The 18,048-nt window shown below is 42.4% G+C and overlaps 2 protein-coding genes, 1 long non-coding RNA gene and 13 other non-coding genes across 16 annotated transcripts; all 16 read right to left on the reverse strand.

Moving 5' to 3' along the window:
* Window positions 1-203: 203 nt before the first annotated feature.
* calr (calreticulin) lies at window positions 204-5,172 on the reverse strand. Its single transcript, XM_060066704.1, has 9 exons — window positions 4,906-5,172; window positions 4,241-4,342; window positions 3,697-3,900; window positions 3,310-3,404; window positions 2,946-3,155; window positions 2,269-2,382; window positions 1,905-2,048; window positions 1,603-1,695; window positions 204-1,499 (listed from the first exon to the last, which is right to left on the reverse strand). Exons 1-9 carry the CDS (start codon window positions 4,997-4,999, stop codon window positions 1,272-1,274), a joined length of 1,284 nt encoding a protein of 427 aa, XP_059922687.1. The 5' UTR covers window positions 5,000-5,172; the 3' UTR covers window positions 204-1,271.
* Window positions 5,173-7,491: 2,319 nt separating this feature from the next.
* On the reverse strand, window positions 7,492-12,385 carry tor3a (torsin family 3, member A). Its single transcript, XM_060066566.1, has 6 exons — window positions 12,070-12,385; window positions 11,696-11,818; window positions 11,081-11,346; window positions 10,285-10,460; window positions 9,509-9,633; window positions 7,492-9,151 (listed from the first exon to the last, which is right to left on the reverse strand). Exons 1-6 carry the CDS (start codon window positions 12,233-12,235, stop codon window positions 8,904-8,906), a joined length of 1,104 nt encoding a protein of 367 aa, XP_059922549.1. The 5' UTR covers window positions 12,236-12,385; the 3' UTR covers window positions 7,492-8,903.
* A 392-nt stretch (window positions 12,386-12,777) lies between these two features.
* On the reverse strand, window positions 12,778-17,364 carry LOC132468770 (uncharacterized). Its single transcript, XR_009528266.1, has 16 exons — window positions 17,332-17,364; window positions 16,887-16,928; window positions 16,622-16,688; window positions 16,394-16,441; window positions 16,174-16,225; window positions 15,936-15,976; window positions 15,692-15,753; window positions 15,466-15,503; window positions 15,226-15,279; window positions 14,993-15,041; window positions 14,763-14,813; window positions 14,307-14,344; window positions 14,069-14,120; window positions 13,794-13,823; window positions 13,602-13,625; window positions 12,778-13,417 (listed from the first exon to the last, which is right to left on the reverse strand). It is a non-coding gene; the product is annotated as an uncharacterized LOC132468770 (long non-coding RNA).
* Window positions 12,940-13,013, reverse strand: LOC132470027 (small nucleolar RNA SNORD47). Its single transcript, XR_009528568.1, has one exon. It is a non-coding gene; the product is annotated as a small nucleolar RNA SNORD47 (small nucleolar RNA).
* Window positions 13,486-13,560, reverse strand: LOC132470028 (small nucleolar RNA SNORD47). The gene has a single exon (XR_009528569.1). It is a non-coding gene; the product is annotated as a small nucleolar RNA SNORD47 (small nucleolar RNA).
* Window positions 14,410-14,495, reverse strand: LOC132470033 (small nucleolar RNA snR60/Z15/Z230/Z193/J17). Its single transcript, XR_009528574.1, has one exon. It is a non-coding gene; the product is annotated as a small nucleolar RNA snR60/Z15/Z230/Z193/J17 (small nucleolar RNA).
* LOC132470036 (small nucleolar RNA snR60/Z15/Z230/Z193/J17) lies at window positions 14,643-14,729 on the reverse strand. The gene has a single exon (XR_009528576.1). It is a non-coding gene; the product is annotated as a small nucleolar RNA snR60/Z15/Z230/Z193/J17 (small nucleolar RNA).
* Window positions 14,876-14,962, reverse strand: LOC132470034 (small nucleolar RNA snR60/Z15/Z230/Z193/J17). The gene has a single exon (XR_009528575.1). It is a non-coding gene; the product is annotated as a small nucleolar RNA snR60/Z15/Z230/Z193/J17 (small nucleolar RNA).
* LOC132470038 (small nucleolar RNA snR60/Z15/Z230/Z193/J17) lies at window positions 15,108-15,193 on the reverse strand. The gene has a single exon (XR_009528578.1). It is a non-coding gene; the product is annotated as a small nucleolar RNA snR60/Z15/Z230/Z193/J17 (small nucleolar RNA).
* LOC132470037 (small nucleolar RNA snR60/Z15/Z230/Z193/J17) lies at window positions 15,346-15,432 on the reverse strand. Its single transcript, XR_009528577.1, has one exon. It is a non-coding gene; the product is annotated as a small nucleolar RNA snR60/Z15/Z230/Z193/J17 (small nucleolar RNA).
* LOC132470021 (small nucleolar RNA SNORD79) lies at window positions 15,568-15,650 on the reverse strand. The gene has a single exon (XR_009528562.1). It is a non-coding gene; the product is annotated as a small nucleolar RNA SNORD79 (small nucleolar RNA).
* Window positions 15,820-15,901, reverse strand: LOC132470020 (small nucleolar RNA SNORD79). The gene has a single exon (XR_009528561.1). It is a non-coding gene; the product is annotated as a small nucleolar RNA SNORD79 (small nucleolar RNA).
* Window positions 16,292-16,356, reverse strand: LOC132470043 (small nucleolar RNA SNORD75). The gene has a single exon (XR_009528582.1). It is a non-coding gene; the product is annotated as a small nucleolar RNA SNORD75 (small nucleolar RNA).
* Window positions 16,503-16,576, reverse strand: LOC132470030 (small nucleolar RNA SNORD74). Its single transcript, XR_009528571.1, has one exon. It is a non-coding gene; the product is annotated as a small nucleolar RNA SNORD74 (small nucleolar RNA).
* On the reverse strand, window positions 16,751-16,824 carry LOC132470032 (small nucleolar RNA SNORD74). Its single transcript, XR_009528573.1, has one exon. It is a non-coding gene; the product is annotated as a small nucleolar RNA SNORD74 (small nucleolar RNA).
* LOC132470031 (small nucleolar RNA SNORD74) lies at window positions 17,008-17,101 on the reverse strand. Its single transcript, XR_009528572.1, has one exon. It is a non-coding gene; the product is annotated as a small nucleolar RNA SNORD74 (small nucleolar RNA).
* Window positions 17,365-18,048: the final 684 nt, after the last annotated feature.

Genomic DNA, 18,048 nt, shown 5'->3' on the forward strand with positions numbered 1-18,048 from the left:
AATTCTTGCACAAATGTAGGCCTACTTATACCGATGATTAGTATAAATGATTAATCAGGGCCTTTGCCTGCAGACATATATATATATATATATATATATATATATATATATATATATATATATATAATGAATAATAATAATATTTGGCAATATATGATAATAATTATATAAAATAGACCCACTTTAAAATCAAAAAGCATTACTTGTTTCCTCTCATTTTATTAATTGGTCAGAACAGAACTCCTATGTTACACAAGAAAATAACATTCTTCCACTCCCCTTGTCAGAATTAGTAAAAAAAAAAAAGTATCTACAAAAGGACTAGCTCTTAACATGTGACAGCTTGTAAGGGTACAACAGTGCAGAAATGATAGAGCGATCACTAGGCGAGACCATAAGTATCCTCACTTAAACACCAATGGAAAGAAGCAATTTTGTAATGTCAATGCAGTGTTAAAAATATGCTGAATCTACAGTAAATGTCTATTTTACTAAGGACTGAGGAACGGTCTGCATAAAAAACAAAAGAATGCTACTCGTTACTATACAGTAAAAAAAACATACATATTAATATATGTATGATATATAATATTCCACCTTAAAGACTGCCATTACTCCATCCTATGAGTGTTATGCTTTGAACAAACACACGCATATGAGGACTTGTCCAAATATATTCATGACAGTGCCCTGAAGTTGACGGTGCGTAAAGTGTCAGAATGGAAGTATGATGCGATAGTGTGGATGGCGTCTGAGTAGAAGTCCCCTGGAGACACGATAGGCTCGACGTGACAACAAAACAATAAATAAAGACAGTAAAAACAAACACATTGGAAACACAAAACTTTTTCTCGCCGTAGGTCACAACACAAACGCACAACGCAAACATACGATTTCCTGCAACAAATGAATAACGACAAAATATATTTGATATAAATTCAACCAAGTGCAGAACATGAATTACAGATTACATTTAGTTTACTGGCAAAAACAGCTGTGTGGACTTTTGTCTTTGAAGTGTTCAAGTTGATGATCTCCTTCTAAGCATTATTATGACCATCTTCTCAATCACGTCATAGAAACATAAAATTAGCTACCCGCCTCAGACCCCAAATTCTACGGCGTTCACCCTGTAAACAAAATAAAAGTAGTCCCACCCCGCCAAATCTCCATCCCTGGTTAAGTGGTCATGAGGGTCCAACCAAGTGTATCCAGCACGGCCCCTGGCCTAGATAGCCCTGTTTCCTTCAAGAAAGTTCTGGCAAAATGGTTTATAACTCATCCTTGAGTTGGGAATCTGTGCCTTCTTCTTCTTCTTCCTCCTCCTCCTCGAGATCCTCCTCCTCTTCTTCTTCGTCCTCCTCGTCCTCCTCATCCTCTTCCTGCTTTACTTCCTCTTCGCCCTCTTCCTTTGGTTCCTCTTTCCTCCCCTGGTCGTCCTCCTCACGCTTCTTTCTTTCCTCATCTTCCTGGCTGTCCTTCATCTTCTTCTCTGGGTCCTTCATGGGCACGAATATCATACAGTTAGCTTGGAGGAATATTAAATAAGTCCAATAGGTAACAGCATCAGACTATTGTCTGCAAAATGTGTTTGTTACCCACCTTGGTTTGACCCCATGTGTCATTGCCGATTTCCTCTGCCAGATTTGGGTCGTTGGTGATCAGGAAATTGTCAAAGATGGTACCAGACTTGACCTGCATACAGAGGATGGGAAACAACATGTAATACACATATTTTGCCAGACCTGCAACTGATAATGAAAAATCTGGCCTCGCACACTTTGCCTTTTTTCTTAATATTTTTTGCCAGCAATATTGTTGGCTACGCATGCTAAGACGCGGGGTAAGAAATGTAGGAGATTCCTTTTGGGACTCTTCGCCAAGTGTCCAGTGTTTGCTGTTACCTGCCAGAGGTCGAGCCCCATCACACCGACGCTGTCGTATTTGTAGATCTCGGGATCAGCGGTGTACTCCGGGTTGTCGATCTCGGGGTGGACCCACTTGCCCTTGTAAGCCGGGTTGTCGATCTCCCTGGGCTTCCACTCTCCCTAAAGAAGAGCCCCAGAAGAACACACAGGTTAACATCAGGCTGTTCTGCCGTGCATTCAGTAGGTTCTCCCACCTGCTGCGAAACACCAACCCCATTAGGATCCTAGGATCAAGAGACAATACTTCCAAATCCTATAACTATCTTCAAATTATATATAATTGGTGCTTTACATATATCATGGTCGTTACAATCCATTATAACGATTGTATAGTTATTACCTTGTAGTCCGGGTTGGTCACCATGGGAGGCTCCCACTCTCCGTCCATCTCATCGTCCCAATCCTCAGGCTTCTTGGCGTCAGGGTCTGGGATGTTTTCAGGCTTGTCCCATTCCTGCCAAGGTACAAAGAAAATCCAACACTTTTGAGCATGGAGGCACCAGCAACACAGGCCAGGTGTATTGGTAGAATCTACTGAATGACCTAAACCAGGGGTGCCCAACCTTTTTTGACCCAAGATCTATAACCTCCCGAGATCTACCAGCCTAGTGTCAACATTGCAAACCTACCTTCAAGCGGGGGGGGGGGGGGGGGGGGGAACCTACGGACTTCAGTGGGGGTTTCATTCCGTCTGCGCACGGCACCCTCTCAACAATAATCAATAATCTTCCTCCCACTCAGGGTGAAAATGGTAGGTCTTAGCTCGTTTCCCCTCAGCCATGCCAACGTTTAGGAGTGCGTAACTACTGTTGACGGCTTTCAACTGCTGTTGACAGCGCATGTGCTACCGCGCGTATATGTCCCGTGCAAATTGTATTTTATTTAAAATAAAAAATAAATTAAAAAAAATCTTCTTCACCCCTCGCGGTCGACTTGGGATCTGTCGGCGGTCTACTGGTAGACCGCGATCGACTGGTTGGGCACCCCTGACCTAAACTAAAGGGTTGAGAACCGTACCTCGGGTTTCTTATCTTCAGGGTCGGGAACGGTCTCCTTCTCATCCCAGTCCTCTGGCTTCATGGCCTCGGGGTCCTTGACTTTCTTGGGGGGAAGGACGTCCCAGTCGTCCTCCAAGCTGCCAGACTCCACCTTCTTGTTGTCTATCTTCACCTCATACGTGTTGTCGGGGTTGACGATCAAGGTGTACAGGTGAGTGAACTCGTCATCCTGCAAGAGATCACGGGGAAATAAATGTTAAGATGCTTTCAGCCATCGTAAAATACATGTACTTTCATTTTCTCGACTGCTTGTGAATGGTGATTATGTACAACCCTTTATACACCATTCATGAGTCAGTAGCCTTGTTGAACACCATCCTCACCTTGCAGCGAATGTCCTTGTTGATCAGATGGTTCTTGCCTTTGTAGTTGAAGATCACGTGGACTTTTTTGGTGCCAGGGCCACAGATGTCAGGACCTACGATTTAAAAACGTTGAGAAACGATTCCCACAATACCTCAGCAAAATGAGACCGAAGTGGTGAACGGATAAAACGTATTGATAAAATACCAAAATCAGCTCATGATGCAGAAAAAAAAGAAGATATTCTAAAAGGTAGGTATTCCTAAAGCATCTATACAATTAGATAAATAAAAAAGATCAAATAAACATAACTTCTTCCGACTCAGATCTAGTGAAAGCCCATTTGGGTCCAGGGATGTTAGAGAGCACTCTCTAGAGTCTAGAAGGACACCTTTAGTCTCACTGACCAAACATGATGTTGTAGACGGAGTCTCCGTGCAGTTCCTCCTGACTGAGGCCGGATGGGAACAGCTTGATGTAACCCCCTCCACAGTCGATGCTCTGCTCGTGTTTGACGGTGAACTGGATGACAAGGGGTTGGCCTTGGTTGCTGAAGTCGTCGAAGCGGGATGACATGGAGTAGAAGCGGGCATCCTGACTGGTTTGAAGTCCTGCAGAGACACATTGAAGTTGGTGGGTTTAATATCAAATCACCACCGCTGGCTACAATAGCAACACTGTTGCTATTATTGTATATTACATATGTTTATTAATGTGCTATATAGCAAACATAATTCATGAACAATTTAATACGTCTTGCAAAACTAAGGTTTTAATAGAAGGCAATTAAATCGAACAGACATTAGACATATACTGAATGGATAACATATCCACAAACGTGCATGCATGTTTAGCACCCCTGTGAGCACACAACCACACACCAGCACAGACAGACCATTGTTTCGTGAAGAATAATCAACAATTTAGAGCAATACAGAAAAGAGAAATTACCCATGTCTTTCTCTGCATCACCATGGAACTTCCCTGCAGACAGGACAAACTTGCCATAATCCGACTTGTGTTTGGATTCCACCCAGCGGCTGGTCCAGGCATCTGCAAACAGTGTTCGTTAACCACAGACATTAATTCGAGGACAAACATGACCGTCTCCTAATTTTCCCATTTTGCAACTACAGGTTCAATTCATCTGTCTGAAGACATTTAAGGTATTTAACGGTAAAGGCGGTGTTGTCTTGACGTTCACAAAACGTATACGGTCTTCAGATAGTTCTGGAGGGCCAAGCCAACTGGATGACAGTGTGAATGACCAAGGGAGGTGTTGCAGTAGGGGGATGGGGAGACAGAAGGGGCCAGACGATGAGAGTACTGAGAAGTGTCTAGGAAATAGGATATAGGTGATGCTGGTGATGGCGACACTTGAGTGCATCATTCTTCACACAATGCATCAAACTACAGAAAAAATAAATTAAGTTGTCATTTTAATAAAAGCATCCTCTATGCGTTGGGCAGTCACAAACCAAAACAGTATGAAACGGTGTTCAGTTGGTTATATTTGAAGGCGGTGTAAATGCTAGTGAGAGGCCAAGCATGACAATAAAGAATACTTAAAAAACACATTAAGAAAAATCATAAGATGGCTGCATGTAGTTTCTTACCTCCATCCTCAAATTGCTCCCGAAAATATACATTAGACTCTGCCAGAACAGAGGCGACCGATACGGCCAATAAAAACACCGACAACGCGGTCATTCTGAAAGCTTAATCCTTTCAATGCAAAATAAATAAATAAGATAATTTAACGGGGAAAAATCAACAGTGCAACACGCTTTTCCCTCAATCCAGTCTCACCTAGAATGACAATTGAGTGCTGCAAAGCCGCTGTCGGTTCGCAAGCGCTCTCCTTTCGGCTCAGCACAAATGTCTGAATTCTATTGGTCAGTGGCTTGATCAGGAAACGCAGCGCTCTTCAGCCAATCGAATTGATTAAAAAATGAATAGTCTATTGTTGTGGCCAATGAGTGCAGACCACGCGTTTGCTTGATACGCCCCCTGGAAAGGATGCTGCGCTGCCCATCTATTCAATGTGAGCGTTTATTGGATTGTAGTAAACATCTTACCAAGTATAGCAAGCAGAGGCCATCCATCCGAATTACATTTTATAAAAATAATAGCATCTTGCAATGCAGGGTTATGCATGGCCATATAGTCATGCGTGCCTGATTTGTGTATATTGAGTGAGATAAGAACGGTGCGGTCAATAAAAACGTGGACCGTATTAAACTGAATGATTTTGAGCTGTTATATACAGAGAATACGAGGATTTAGCTTTCGATGTATACTGACACAGCAGGCAATACTCAGTAGGTTGTCCACCTTCACCGTAGGTTCCGATCATTATTGATAAAAAAAAAATCAATACAAAATACAATTAGTGCATATAAAGTGGTATACTTACTGACTCTCGGACAATTATTTGCGTAAATAAATGCTGATGTGGTTCAATCCCTGTTGCTGCTCTAATAGTTTCCTGGAGGGAAGTAGGCTAATTTTATTTATCAACTCAATTCACTCCAAGCCCTTACAAGACCTAAGGAACAGGCAAATATCCCTGTGCAGCCCTGTTGGGCAATCATTCAAATCCATTGAAAGAACACACAACAACAGGATGATTTCGATATAGATCTTTTCTTTTTTCTCAAGAGTAAGAATGTCATGTCCGACAGGCCATGTAACTTTGTATCACACAATACATCCTAGATCCATTCATTATATTAACCAACAAACCGTCTAATACACAACTGAAATATGCAACACAAAATGCTTTTGATGAAAGGAAACCCATTATGGAAGGTAACATTAAAAGCAAATGTATTGGTAGCTCCAAATAGGGTTGTTAGCACATAGACAATCAATATAAAACATGCACAAATCCTGACGGGCAAGGACTAAACAGCGTTTGAGTCCAATGTAAACTTAAATACATAAATACGTCTAAGTGTGGGAAAAGAAAAACAGTGTGACGTATCAAAATAACCATAGACATCTTCCATTGTCTTCCCCGATTGGCAGTAATGGCGCGTTTCCACTGCAGGGTTCGGTACGGTTCGGTTCGCAAAGGTGCGGTACGGATTGCGTTTCCACCGCCAAAAGTGGGCGTGACCCGGACTGAGCCGTACTCGTTTTGCCCCCGACTTCAGTGCTCCTCCGTTGGGGTACTGAGACGCCTGAAAGGGTGCCGGAGAATTCGAGCTACACACCCCCTCCGTTGATTGGTCGACCAATCAACGGAGGGGGTGTGTAGCTCGAATTCTCAGTCCGGGTCATTCTGAAAGCTTAATCCTTTCAATGCAAAATAAATAAATAAGATAATTTAACGGGGAAAAATCAACAGTGCAACACGCTTTTCCCTCAATCCAGTCTCACCTAGAATGACAATTGAGTGCTGCAAAGCCGCTGTCGGTTCGCAAGCGCTCTCCTTTCGGCTCAGCACAAATGTCTGAATTCTATTGGTCAGTGGCTTGATCAGGAAACGCAGCGCTCTTCAGCCAATCGAATTGATTAAAAAATGAATAGTCTATTGTTGTGGCCAATGAGTGCAGACCACGCGTTTGCTTGATACGCCCCCTGGAAAGGATGCTGCGCTGCCCATCTATTCAATGTGAGCGTTTATTGGATTGTAGTAAACATCTTACCAAGTATAGCAAGCAGAGGCCATCCATCCGAATTACATTTTATAAAAATAATAGCATCTTGCAATGCAGGGTTATGCATGGCCATATAGTCATGCGTGCCTGATTTGTGTATATTGAGTGAGATAAGAACGGTGCGGTCAATAAAAACGTGGACCGTATTAAACTGAATGATTTTGAGCTGTTATATACAGAGAATACGAGGATTTAGCTTTCGATGTATACTGACACAGCAGGCAATACTCAGTAGGTTGTCCACCTTCACCGTAGGTTCCGATCATTATTGATAAAAAAAAAATCAATACAAAATACAATTAGTGCATATAAAGTGGTATACTTACTGACTCTCGGACAATTATTTGCGTAAATAAATGCTGATGTGGTTCAATCCCTGTTGCTGCTCTAATAGTTTCCTGGAGGGAAGTAGGCTAATTTTATTTATCAACTCAATTCACTCCAAGCCCTTACAAGACCTAAGGAACAGGCAAATATCCCTGTGCAGCCCTGTTGGGCAATCATTCAAATCCATTGAAAGAACACACAACAACAGGATGATTTCCATATAGATCTTTTCTTTTTTCTCAAGAGTAAGAATGTCATGTCCGACAGGCCATGTAACTTTGTATCACACAATACATCCTAGATCCATTCATTATATTAACCAACAAACCGTCTAATACACAACTGAAATATGCAACACAAAATGCTTGTGATGAAAGGAAACCCATTATGGAAGGTAACATTAAAAGCAAATGTATTGGTAGCTCCAAATAGGGTTGTTAGCACATAGACAATCAATATAAAACATGCACAAATCCTGACGGGCAAGGACTAAACAGCGTTTGAGTCCAATGTAAACTTAAATACATAAATACGTCTAAGTGTGGGAAAAGAAAAACAGTGTGACGTATCAAAATAACCATAGACATCTTCCATTGTCTTCCCCGATTGGCAGTAATGGCGCGTTTCCACTGCAAGGTTCGGTACGGTTCGGTTCGCAAAGGTGCGGTACGGATTGCGTTTCCACCGCCAAAAGTGGGCGTGACCCGGACTGAGCCGTACTCGTTTTGCCCCCGTCTTCAGTGCTCCTCCGTTGGGGTACTGAGACGCCTGAAAGGGTGCCGGAGAATTCGAGCTACACACCCCCTCCGTTGATTGGTCGACAGAATCGTCACTTCCGGGCGACGTGGGGATAAAAACAAACAAACAGTACCCTCGAGGTATTATTCTTTACAATGAACATGTCGCGTAAAACGCTTGCTTGGGCGAACAAGGAGGTGGAGACGTTCCTCTGCATTCTTGGGGAGGAAGACGTGCAGAGTTTTTATTGAGCAGGCTACACTGTGTCGCGCTGCTAATATGTCACAATGTTTACGTAGCTGCCGCGGCGATCGACATCCGGCCTACCATAAAGGGTACTGTCGGCGGTGGAAACGCGACCTCGGAACTGAGCTGGGCTATACCGCCCCCTCCCTACCGGACTGAGGCGTACCGTACCGCACCCTGCAGTGGAAACGCGGCATAACCCTGTCAGTGCCTTTTCTCTTCTTGTTCCTGTCTTGGTGGCTGTGTATAGATTTGCTACAGGCCACCGCCGACACGCAACCACACTGCACACGAAGACCTGTTGCTCAGCAACATTGTCCATGTCTGCAGGGGGCGACACTGTCTTTCCTGAATGATCCTGCTCACCGGCCCTTCGTTGAGACACCAGGAGGCTTCTGGAGGAGTGACGGTTAGGGGATTAGTGGTTTGGGGAGTGGGTGGGTGTGGAGGAGGGGCTTTCTGCGAGACAGAGATGACAGCTCGACTGTTGCTCAATATGCAGACATGCTGGCTAAACGATCTCTGACATCCTCAAGGTCTCTCTCCCCCCCTCTCTCTCTCTCTCTCTCTCTCTCTCTCTCTCTCTCTCTCTCTCTCTCTCTCTCTCTCCATCTCTCTCTCTCCATCTCTCTCTCCCTCTATGGGAGGAAGAAGTTGATCCGCTGGGGTATAGATTTGCAGCCCTGTGCTGAGAACAGCCTCTCCTCTTTGGGGACGTAGAGCATGGCCTTGGCCACCTCGTCTAGCGTTGCATCCTCCGGCTCCAGGCCTCGTGCGGCGAAAGCGTCTCGCGCACACAGCTTGATGTGGCGATACTCCAGGGGCAGGAAGGGCACGAAGAAGTCTATCAGGTGGCCGGACATGAGCTCACTCTGAGAAAACCCACCTGTCGGAGAGATATTATCATTATTATCACAGGAAAACGGGCCAGATGGGTGTAATCCATTTTTTGTCTCTATATTATTATATGAATATTATATTATTATTATTATTATATACAAGCAAACTTGGGGGGAAAAGAAACCCAGAAAAAGCAAGGTGCTTCTTTATAAATATTCAATGTGCTCAGTACACATCAGCGAGTATATTTATGAGATTTAAAACACGGTTAATGCAGATTCTACTACAGTGCGGGACGGAAACAATGTCACAGGCAATGACATTAGCCGGACCTACACGGATGGGGTTTGTTTGTAGAGCCTAGCTACCGTGACCCGCCAGGGAAAACCTTATCTCTACCTACCCTGAGAGTCTACTGTCTCAGCCCGTAGCCGGTGCTCCAGGTCCTCCATGCCGATGTCCTCTCTGTTCTGACCTGAGTGCCAGAAGTCCAACGCTACGTCGTTTATCGTGGCCCCTCCGATATTACTGCCGGGAGAGAAGGCGCGTCAAATCAGAATTTGGGTCGTTACATGAATGTGTTTTAGATAACATAGTAACAGATATGTCACAGTCAACCAACGGGAGAGATGATCCAATTTGCCTTACTAGGGCTTGGCAACTTTACACGTTAATTACGCAATCATATTTTTACGCGATTAATACAAATTGACACATTAACGCACGTTCTCTCTTTTTTTTTTCTTTGATTTTGAAAGGTTTTGCCCACAGAATGTCAATATTCATGTCAGAAATATTTTTTGTTCTAAGTTCCACTTACTTTACATTCAATTACACTTGCAGTAAGTGACTGCCTGTTTTAGTTTTTGCTTTGTACATATGGTATGAATGATAATGTGTTATTCCATTTGATAATCTCATTTAACTGGAGTGTAAAGTATCCTTACCTGACTAATGAGAATGGAAGCAGTTGTGGGAAGAGGTCAACGTAGCACACCATGCAACACTACGCTAGAGCATCGTATTCAAGAAATATATATATATATATATATATACATAATATTTATTTGGGATTCATCAACTGATAGGCTTACCGCTAACATTACTGAATGTCTTACCGCTAAGACATTCAGAGCATGAAAAAGAACGGTGCAGTATCTTAAGAGTCTCTGGTCTAACCTGAGGAAGAGGAAGACTGCTCTTCGGTAGCTGACCCCGTCCACGTTGTCGTAGTGGTCCAGATAGGGCTTGATGGCGTCGATGAGACCAGGGTGGAGCTTCTCCGCCTCGTCGAAGATGAAGAGAGTCTGAGGGCACCTTAGGACCATGTCCCGGATCGCCTCTCGGAGCTGGCCCTGGAGAGGACGCAGGGGAACGGGTCAGCCCCCTTTTGATCCAACCACATGTGATGCCATCTACAACCATCTGAACCACGTTAAACGATAAGTTAAATTAACCACATTTGCATTTAGGTTTTTTTGGGGGACCGTTGCGAAAAGCTTTGTCGATTTGATAAAATTAACAGATTAGGGGGAAGACTCGACAAAGTTCAGATGAACTTTACAGTTATTTGTTAATGCAAAATAATAATAGTAATAATAATAATAATTAAGAATAATTTTATCAAGGTACTTTTATTACCGGAACAAGTACAAAAGTACAAGTACACACAATACACCTGCAGATTGACGTCTGCAGATTGATTAAAATGCACTATGTGCAACTGTATCTATATTAAACTCAAAAGGTTGTGTAACGATGACCAGGGTCATCATCATTTTGAAATCCAAATTGTGAAACTTGATAAGATCCCAGACACTACCACCCCTATTGGAAGTGTGCCTGGTTCCAAAAATCAGTCAATTTTTTACTAGGTTACAGGGCACCGCGCCACAGACTGAACCCAGTATTGACCAGATCAAAGGTGCAACTGTACAGCTGCATCTCAGTGCCAAGTGGACCCCATCTCACTCACCTTGTACGTGTCTACCAGCCTGGCGTGAGGGAAGTGAAAGGGGGTGATGAACAAGCGAACACATTCGCTTTTCACCCCCTCCCGGTATAAGTTATCAGCCACGATCCGGGCCACAAAGTTCTTGCCCGTGCCCGACCAGCCGTGGAAGGAGAGGGTGAGAGGCTTGTTAGACTCTGGGTTGTTGGTAAAGCCCTGGATGGCCTTCAGAACCACGGACTGAACCAGGTGCTGCCCGTGGAGCTTCATCTGTAGGTCCCTGGCCAAGCCTGAAGGGGCCAAGCATAGAACACACGTTTATGATACAGATTCAATGAGACGGATAAGAGAACATATTAAAGTATCATATATGGGAATATAGAATGGGTCATATTTGTAATATATTTGTAATTTTGTAAAATATTTAGGCCATATGTTTAGTTTAGTTTTTTGCAATTCTTTTAAGTCCAGTCTGTAGTCTATGAATGATGTTTTAGAAAAACATTCGACGGTGTAAATTAAATTTGTTTGCCTCTTATATACCAATGAAGAATATACTTGACATCCTCCGGGGTATGGGTTTGAATATTAAGATACATATTTTATAACTATGACACACAGTATTTGACAACCCAATACCTGTCATATTGTTGGTGATCCTGCAGTCGCCAGTGTCACAGCACTGGCCCAGGCTACAGTACCACTGATGTACCACGTTGACGTATTCTTGGGGAAATCCTGCCCAAAGGTCCCTCGAAGGAACTGCTCAAAACAGAAAATGCGGTGTTCAGCGTTGCTTCCAAGCTACTGAGTGACATGGATCTTTTAAAGAAACACAATCCAGACGGATATTCAATACCCACTGAATAGTCTGAATGAATGTACATCACCTCTTATATGCCGGTGTCTTCCCGGGAAGACACCCGCAAACGTTAGCTCAATATGCATTTAATTTAGATTGAAATAGTCATTCCGGAAAAATGAAATTATTTGAAACGGATCGTATTCCTTACCTTGCTGGGTAGCATCTTCTTGATTTGGCTGACACTCCCCGTCCCATACATTACAATAAATATAATTGAAATAGTACGTAGAAGCGTTAGAGATGCTGTCAAATTGAAAGAAGTCTGCTTTTGCAGATACAGCCCAAAGAAATGGGACAAACGAAAACAGAATCATTGGTGATGGCGCAAGCTTAACGTTAGGGGAGAAAGTCTGGTTACAGTGTGCCTTCTTTTATCCATTTAAACCCTATTTAACCTGTCTCCAATTTATTTGAGCTGAACCAGGGAGGATAGGGTGGGCTAGCTCAACTCACGTGACCACCGAGTCAATACAACGCGACTTTCAACACCGGTCGCGCCGTATGACTAGCTGCAATATAGGGCGTCTCCAAGATCGCCAATGCTAATTTAATGTTCCTTTGCACAAAGTGAGACGGGTCTGTAATAACTTGCGCTCAGGTGTACAACAGTACTGTGAAAATGTTTAATACTCCCTTTTATTGATGCCATGTCGTTGCGGTGAGACAACCGGCGCGCACTTGGAGCTGCCGTCGAATTGACAGGGTAGACTTCTTATCATACAAACTGATAAAAAAAAAGGCTGCCATATAGCACTACGAGGCAATGGTTGCAAAGCCCAGCCCTTAGTCAACTAAAATGATCCTTTCTGTGCAGCTACAATCATTCCATACACGATAATAAGCAAAAGCACAAGAATACACTTCAAAGTTTTTTTATTGACAAAGTCACATAAAATATACAACAGTTGCTAAAACCAACAATGAAGTGTACCATCCATGGATTGACCTAGAGAAAGGACATACACACCATTAGAATTGGGTGATCCAGAACAACGCTGTATTTTATATTAAATGAAGCAACAGTCAGAGTTATATGGAACGGTAGGGTTATAATCATATTAATCATTTGGCAGAATGTTGTCATCATTTGTTGCATCTCGATGACCCATGACACATTTCTTTATTGAATACTCACAGCAAACACAACTTCATGTTGAATCTTTGTAGCGTTGCAGTGTTTCCCACAGACCCGGTAACAATGTGTGGCGGGGGTGACGCCTCATGCCCACTGCACCGTCAGTCAAAGGACGTCGAGAGATGGGGGAGCTTTCCGGGGTCGTAAGAGCCCGAGACATTGCACACGCGATCTGATTGGATGACGGATCAGTCGGTGCCGAAAAAGTTTAACATTTTTCAACTTTTTGACAAATGGATCCACAATGCACGGCTTGGGGGGCTAACATCGTAATGTATAAACTATAACCGCATTTCACTGCTGCGCCACACATTGGTCTATGGGAAACACTGCGTTGACTTGAGGCACCAGTAGAATCAACCTGAAGGGCAAAAGGAATAATAATCAGAACAATGCCAACTAGGGAAAGCGCGCTGTTTGTAATGTAGCAACAATCAGAGTAATATGGAAACGGTAGGGTTATAATCATATTAATCATTTGGCAGAATAGTTTCATCATTTGTTGCCTATAAATACATGTGTGCATAGCGTGATCAGTAACTCACCAATGAATCCGATTTGGCATCCACCTTTTAGGAAAGAAAGCAAACAACTGTAAGGCACACTTTAGAGTCAAGGAAAAGCGTGTCAACTAGCAGGTTACTCAGTAAGTTGACTGTCCACATTTATGTTCAGGTCAGACATTTGTGACATCACAGAACCCACAAAGCCAATCACTTTAGATGCTGGAAACTCACCTTTGACAGGGCCTTCGCTTCCTCAAAATCCTAGACCAAAAACATAAACACAATGAGTGCAAGGCATTGATGCGACATGCCATCAGAATGTTGCTCAGACCTCATTCAGCTAGAGCTAATAGATTAGACTCCACGGTTATGTCAGCATCCCTTTATCATCACAAAGGCCAGACTCTTTGAAACCCATTAGACCATGATAGCCAGTGAGACACACTTGGCTCCCATGCAAGCGCTACATGTCTGGGTGCTGTGGATTTATGCATGTTACCATTTACCTTTTACTATTTCTAGAGGTGCTTTCAAGGGCAGGATACAAGTCATCTTCTCCTGAAAGGCAAGAGTAGACTTTGTTTAGGACTTGAGATAGAGAAATACATTTTTCTTGGTGCATTAGATCTTAATCAGAATTGTTTTATCCTCAATGTGATCAGTGACCTGATTCAATAGCATCATATTAAGATAGTTACTAGAAAGCGCCAGTTGCTGGGCAACTTGAGCGGAAAATATACATACCATGGAGGCTTTCTGGAACCGGCAGTAGACCAAGCCACCTGATAAGAAGAGAAGGGCATTAGAATGTGTAGCTGCAGGGAGTGTAACAAACTGAAGTTGGAACACGATACATCAGATAGGGGCGAAAGACAAATGATCCCCGTTTCAACATGGTTATTCAGCTGAACTATAATCTCATCATTGTATCAGCATTCAGAATCTGTCATTCAGGAAAGAAACCTACCAAGTTGACCGCTACTGCCTCATGATCAGGAATAAATTGCATCTCTCCAGTCTGAAATAAAAGAGGCAACATTAGCCCACTTCCTCCAATTAGATGAACTGAATAGAGTTAAAACATATACTCAGATAGGGGCGAAAGACAAATGATCCCCGTTTCAACATGGTTATTCAGCTGAACTATAATCTCATCATTGTATCAGCATTCAGAATCTGTCATTCAGGAAAGAAACCTACCAAGTTGACCGCTACCGCCTCATGCTCAGGAATAAACTGCATCTCTCCAGTCTGAAATAAAAGAGGCAACATTAGCCCACTTCCTCCAATTAGATGAACTGAATAGAGTTAAAACATATACTCAGATAGGGGCGAAAGACAAATGATCCCCGTTTCAACATGGTTATTCAGCTGAACTATAATCTCATCATTGTATTAGCATAGGGAATCTGCCCAAGAAAGAAACTTACCAAGTAGACCCATCGCCTTGTGATAAGCAATGCGAAGCACATCCCGAGGCTGAAAAGGCAGGCAGAGGCAACATTAACAAACTTCTTCCAGCGAGACAAATTAACATAGCTACAACATGAACTCAGATAGGGGCGAAAGACAAATGATCCCCGTTTCAACATGGTTATTCAGCTGAACTATAATCTCATCATTGTAGCCGGACAGATTTCAATCTACAAATCACAAATCTCACCTTTCTAGTTTATTGGGAGACTGCACTTCAGGGAGGCATCTGCCACTTCGGATCCTGAGGAAAAGCAGGAACATTATTAGAGCACTTCCTATATCAAGCTGATCAGGCATGCTGCTTGCCCGTACACATCAGATAGGGGCGAAAGACAAATGATCCCCGTTTCAACATGATTATTCAGCTGAACTATAATCTCATCATTTTAGTCAAGTTAACCCATGTTCCACCAGGACTGAAACTTACCATCAACGAGCCGGGGATGGATGGTACATGATGAGCACCTGTAAATTCATTAAAGTCAGTTATAAAGGGCCAAGACTTGTGGAGGATAGCAATATTGGCTGGCACTGCATCAGCAATAAAGTTATCCGTCATTGTTAATCAGAGAGATTCCCAATGTTTATCAAACATTGACATCACTTATAGTTTGAGATTTACATCATTAGAGCATCGAGTTTAGACAAGTTACCATTCTTGTAGTCGATCAAGTCATCTGGATGTCGATCATGTCATCTTGATAACTATCAGCATCTGTAAACATGAGATTACTAGATTAGATTTGAGGAACAAATGTTTGACTCAAGTATTTCTACAAGACATTGCATCAGTAAAAAAAGTTGTCCATCATCGTTATTCAGAGAGATTCCCAATGTTTTTCAACATTGCATCACATGCAATTAACAAAATGAGAAATGGTTAGGAAGTCACCTGACCTGGAGAGGTAGCATCACTCGATCTTCAAGTTAGTCAGCACCTGTTAAAGAAATGAAAGCATGAATAATCTATACTCTGTCCAAAAACCATAACCAAAAGTTATCAATGCCTCAGAGAATGCAATTGGTGGTTGCGGATTCGTCATCCAATTTTGTCAAGAGTAGCAAATGTGGTCATCATTGTAGCATGAGAAGGGAAGAATTTTATGGTGCACGAGTAATGCCAACAGAAACTTACCCCGCTAAGCAAAACTCGAAGCAAACTTGCTACCATGTGTTCAGTATGTTTCCTGTAGAACAATCAGACGTTAGTACCGAGTCACTGTCACCCAAGATGCAGAAAAGCCAGATGAAAAAGTCTCAGCGTAAGTTTAATCAGAAATCACTTCTGTCCACTACTCTTACATAATCATCCTCGACTTGAAATACTGTGTTGGCTAAGCAGTTGAGAAACTTACCCGATTGAAAATGTGATTTCCAGCACAAAAACAAGGCAGCCACGTTACCTAAAAGAAAACTCAGAGATTAGATAACTGCATGGACTAGAAATAAATAAAAAGCTTTGCTCCAATGCGTTCAGTATGGTTGGCGTTTCATCACAGTAATTCAGATGTCCCTACCAACATGTATATCATCATTAGCTCCACTCCAAAGTATGTTGTTGTAGTACAGGCAAGAAACCTTACCTAGTGACTGAAACCCGATTCATTAAAAGGTCGAGTCCCATCACAAAGCCAACACAGCCTGGTTAACCTAAGGAAAGGAATTTTAGAATTTAGACCACCGTGCATGAAAAAAAAAAAAACGTTGCTCCCATACGTTCAGTATGGTTGGCGTTTCATCACTGTAATTCAGATGTCCCTACCAACATGTATATCATCATTAGCATCCCCCGCTCAAGTATTTCCCCCACCCAAAGTATTTTATAGTAGTTGAGACAAGAACCCTTACCTAGTGAATGAAAACGGAGTCATTGCCGACATCATGGCGCCACTGCAGGGAATAAGAAGACACGCAGTAGTTAGTTATGACCGATGTTTTACCATGAGAAAGAACTACATTGAGCGTTGCTCCCATGTGATCAGACAAGAAGAAGAAAAGTTGGTATTTCCTCAATGAAAACTCAGATGTCCCTACCAACATTTATATCATCATTAGTGCATGGGTAAGTAGCAACCATAGTCATCGGTACTGCAGCCATTTGAAACCGAGACACGTGGCTGATTGAGGCCTAGGATTTCCATGAACTAAACGTAAACATCAGGCAATAATTCCATGAACAGAATAGCATAGAAGTACTACCGACATTAAACAACAATACAGGCAGACATATTTACTTAAGTTAAACTAGCAGTAACTAATTTTGTTGAGATGATTTAGAGGCGCACCTACTCACAGGATGTCAATGGGGAACTCGAGACTCAAGAAAGGGTGGAAGTCCTTTATATAGGGAGCCGCTGAGGATTATGGGTAAAAGTATGTGACAGTGTCAGTAACTGGCTCCCCTTCTGGCTGACTGACCGACTAGTCACAGTAGAATAAATAATTATTATTTTGTGTAGATATTGTGAGCTACTTCTAAATGGAGCACTCTAAGCTGCCCAACCTCAACTAAACAACAAATATTAATACTTTGACTATTTTTGATTAACCAGGTTTTTCCTATGGATAATATGCTATTGTTGGTCGAATTTGATGATCTTGTATGTTTTCTATTTCTGAATAATGATTATTACTGCGTTGGTCATCAAACAGTGCCCCTTAATATGTGAAAACTTCAATTAGGGAATTACTATCTGAATTCAAAAGCAGCACATTGCATTATGTTTTATCAGCCTGCTCATTTCCATAAGTCAAACATTAGTTTAACAGACAATCACCTCATTCACACTAGCTCACTCTGTCTACTCTGTACTTTGGACTAGTCTAATACACATGATTACCAAAACTCGAATGATCAACTTAGCTGGAAGTCTTGTGTTATGTGACCATAGCTTTAGAAAATGTATAAGAGTGAAGCATACATCAAATGATTATTACCAAGTAATTCAGTTCACTCATGAAGATTTAATATTATGCATCAATAAACTTGAAAATCAGATACAATCATTGC

The sequence above is a fragment of the Gadus macrocephalus genome, chromosome 12, assembly GCF_031168955.1.
Source record: "Gadus macrocephalus chromosome 12, ASM3116895v1".
NCBI lineage: Eukaryota > Metazoa > Chordata > Actinopteri > Gadiformes > Gadidae > Gadus > Gadus macrocephalus.

What these genes read in the sequence shown, in the direction of transcription:
- calr (XM_060066704.1), bottom strand. Translation starts at nt 4,999, where the DNA reads ATGACCGCGTTGTCGGTGTTTTTATTGGCCGTATCGGTCGCCTCTGTT. An exon ending in GGAGCAATTTGAGGATGGAG is followed by an intron (nt 4,343 to 4,905) that starts GTAAGAAACTAC and finishes CACTGTTTGCAG; the next exon opens with ATGCCTGGACCAGCCGCTGG. An exon ending in CGTCTACAACATCATGTTTG is followed by an intron (nt 3,405 to 3,696) that starts GTCAGTGAGACT and finishes TTTAAATCGTAG; the next exon opens with GTCCTGACATCTGTGGCCCT.
- tor3a (XM_060066566.1), bottom strand. Translation starts at nt 12,235, where the DNA reads ATGATTCTGTTTTCGTTTGTCCCATTTCTTTGGGCTGTATCTGCAAAA. An exon ending in AGAAGATGCTACCCAGCAAG is followed by an intron (nt 11,819 to 12,069) that starts GTAAGGAATACG and finishes TGTTTTGAGCAG; the next exon opens with TTCCTTCGAGGGACCTTTGG. An exon ending in TGAGACAGTAGACTCTCAGG is followed by an intron (nt 9,152 to 9,508) that starts GTAGGTAGAGAT and finishes TCTCTCCGACAG; the next exon opens with GTGGGTTTTCTCAGAGTGAG.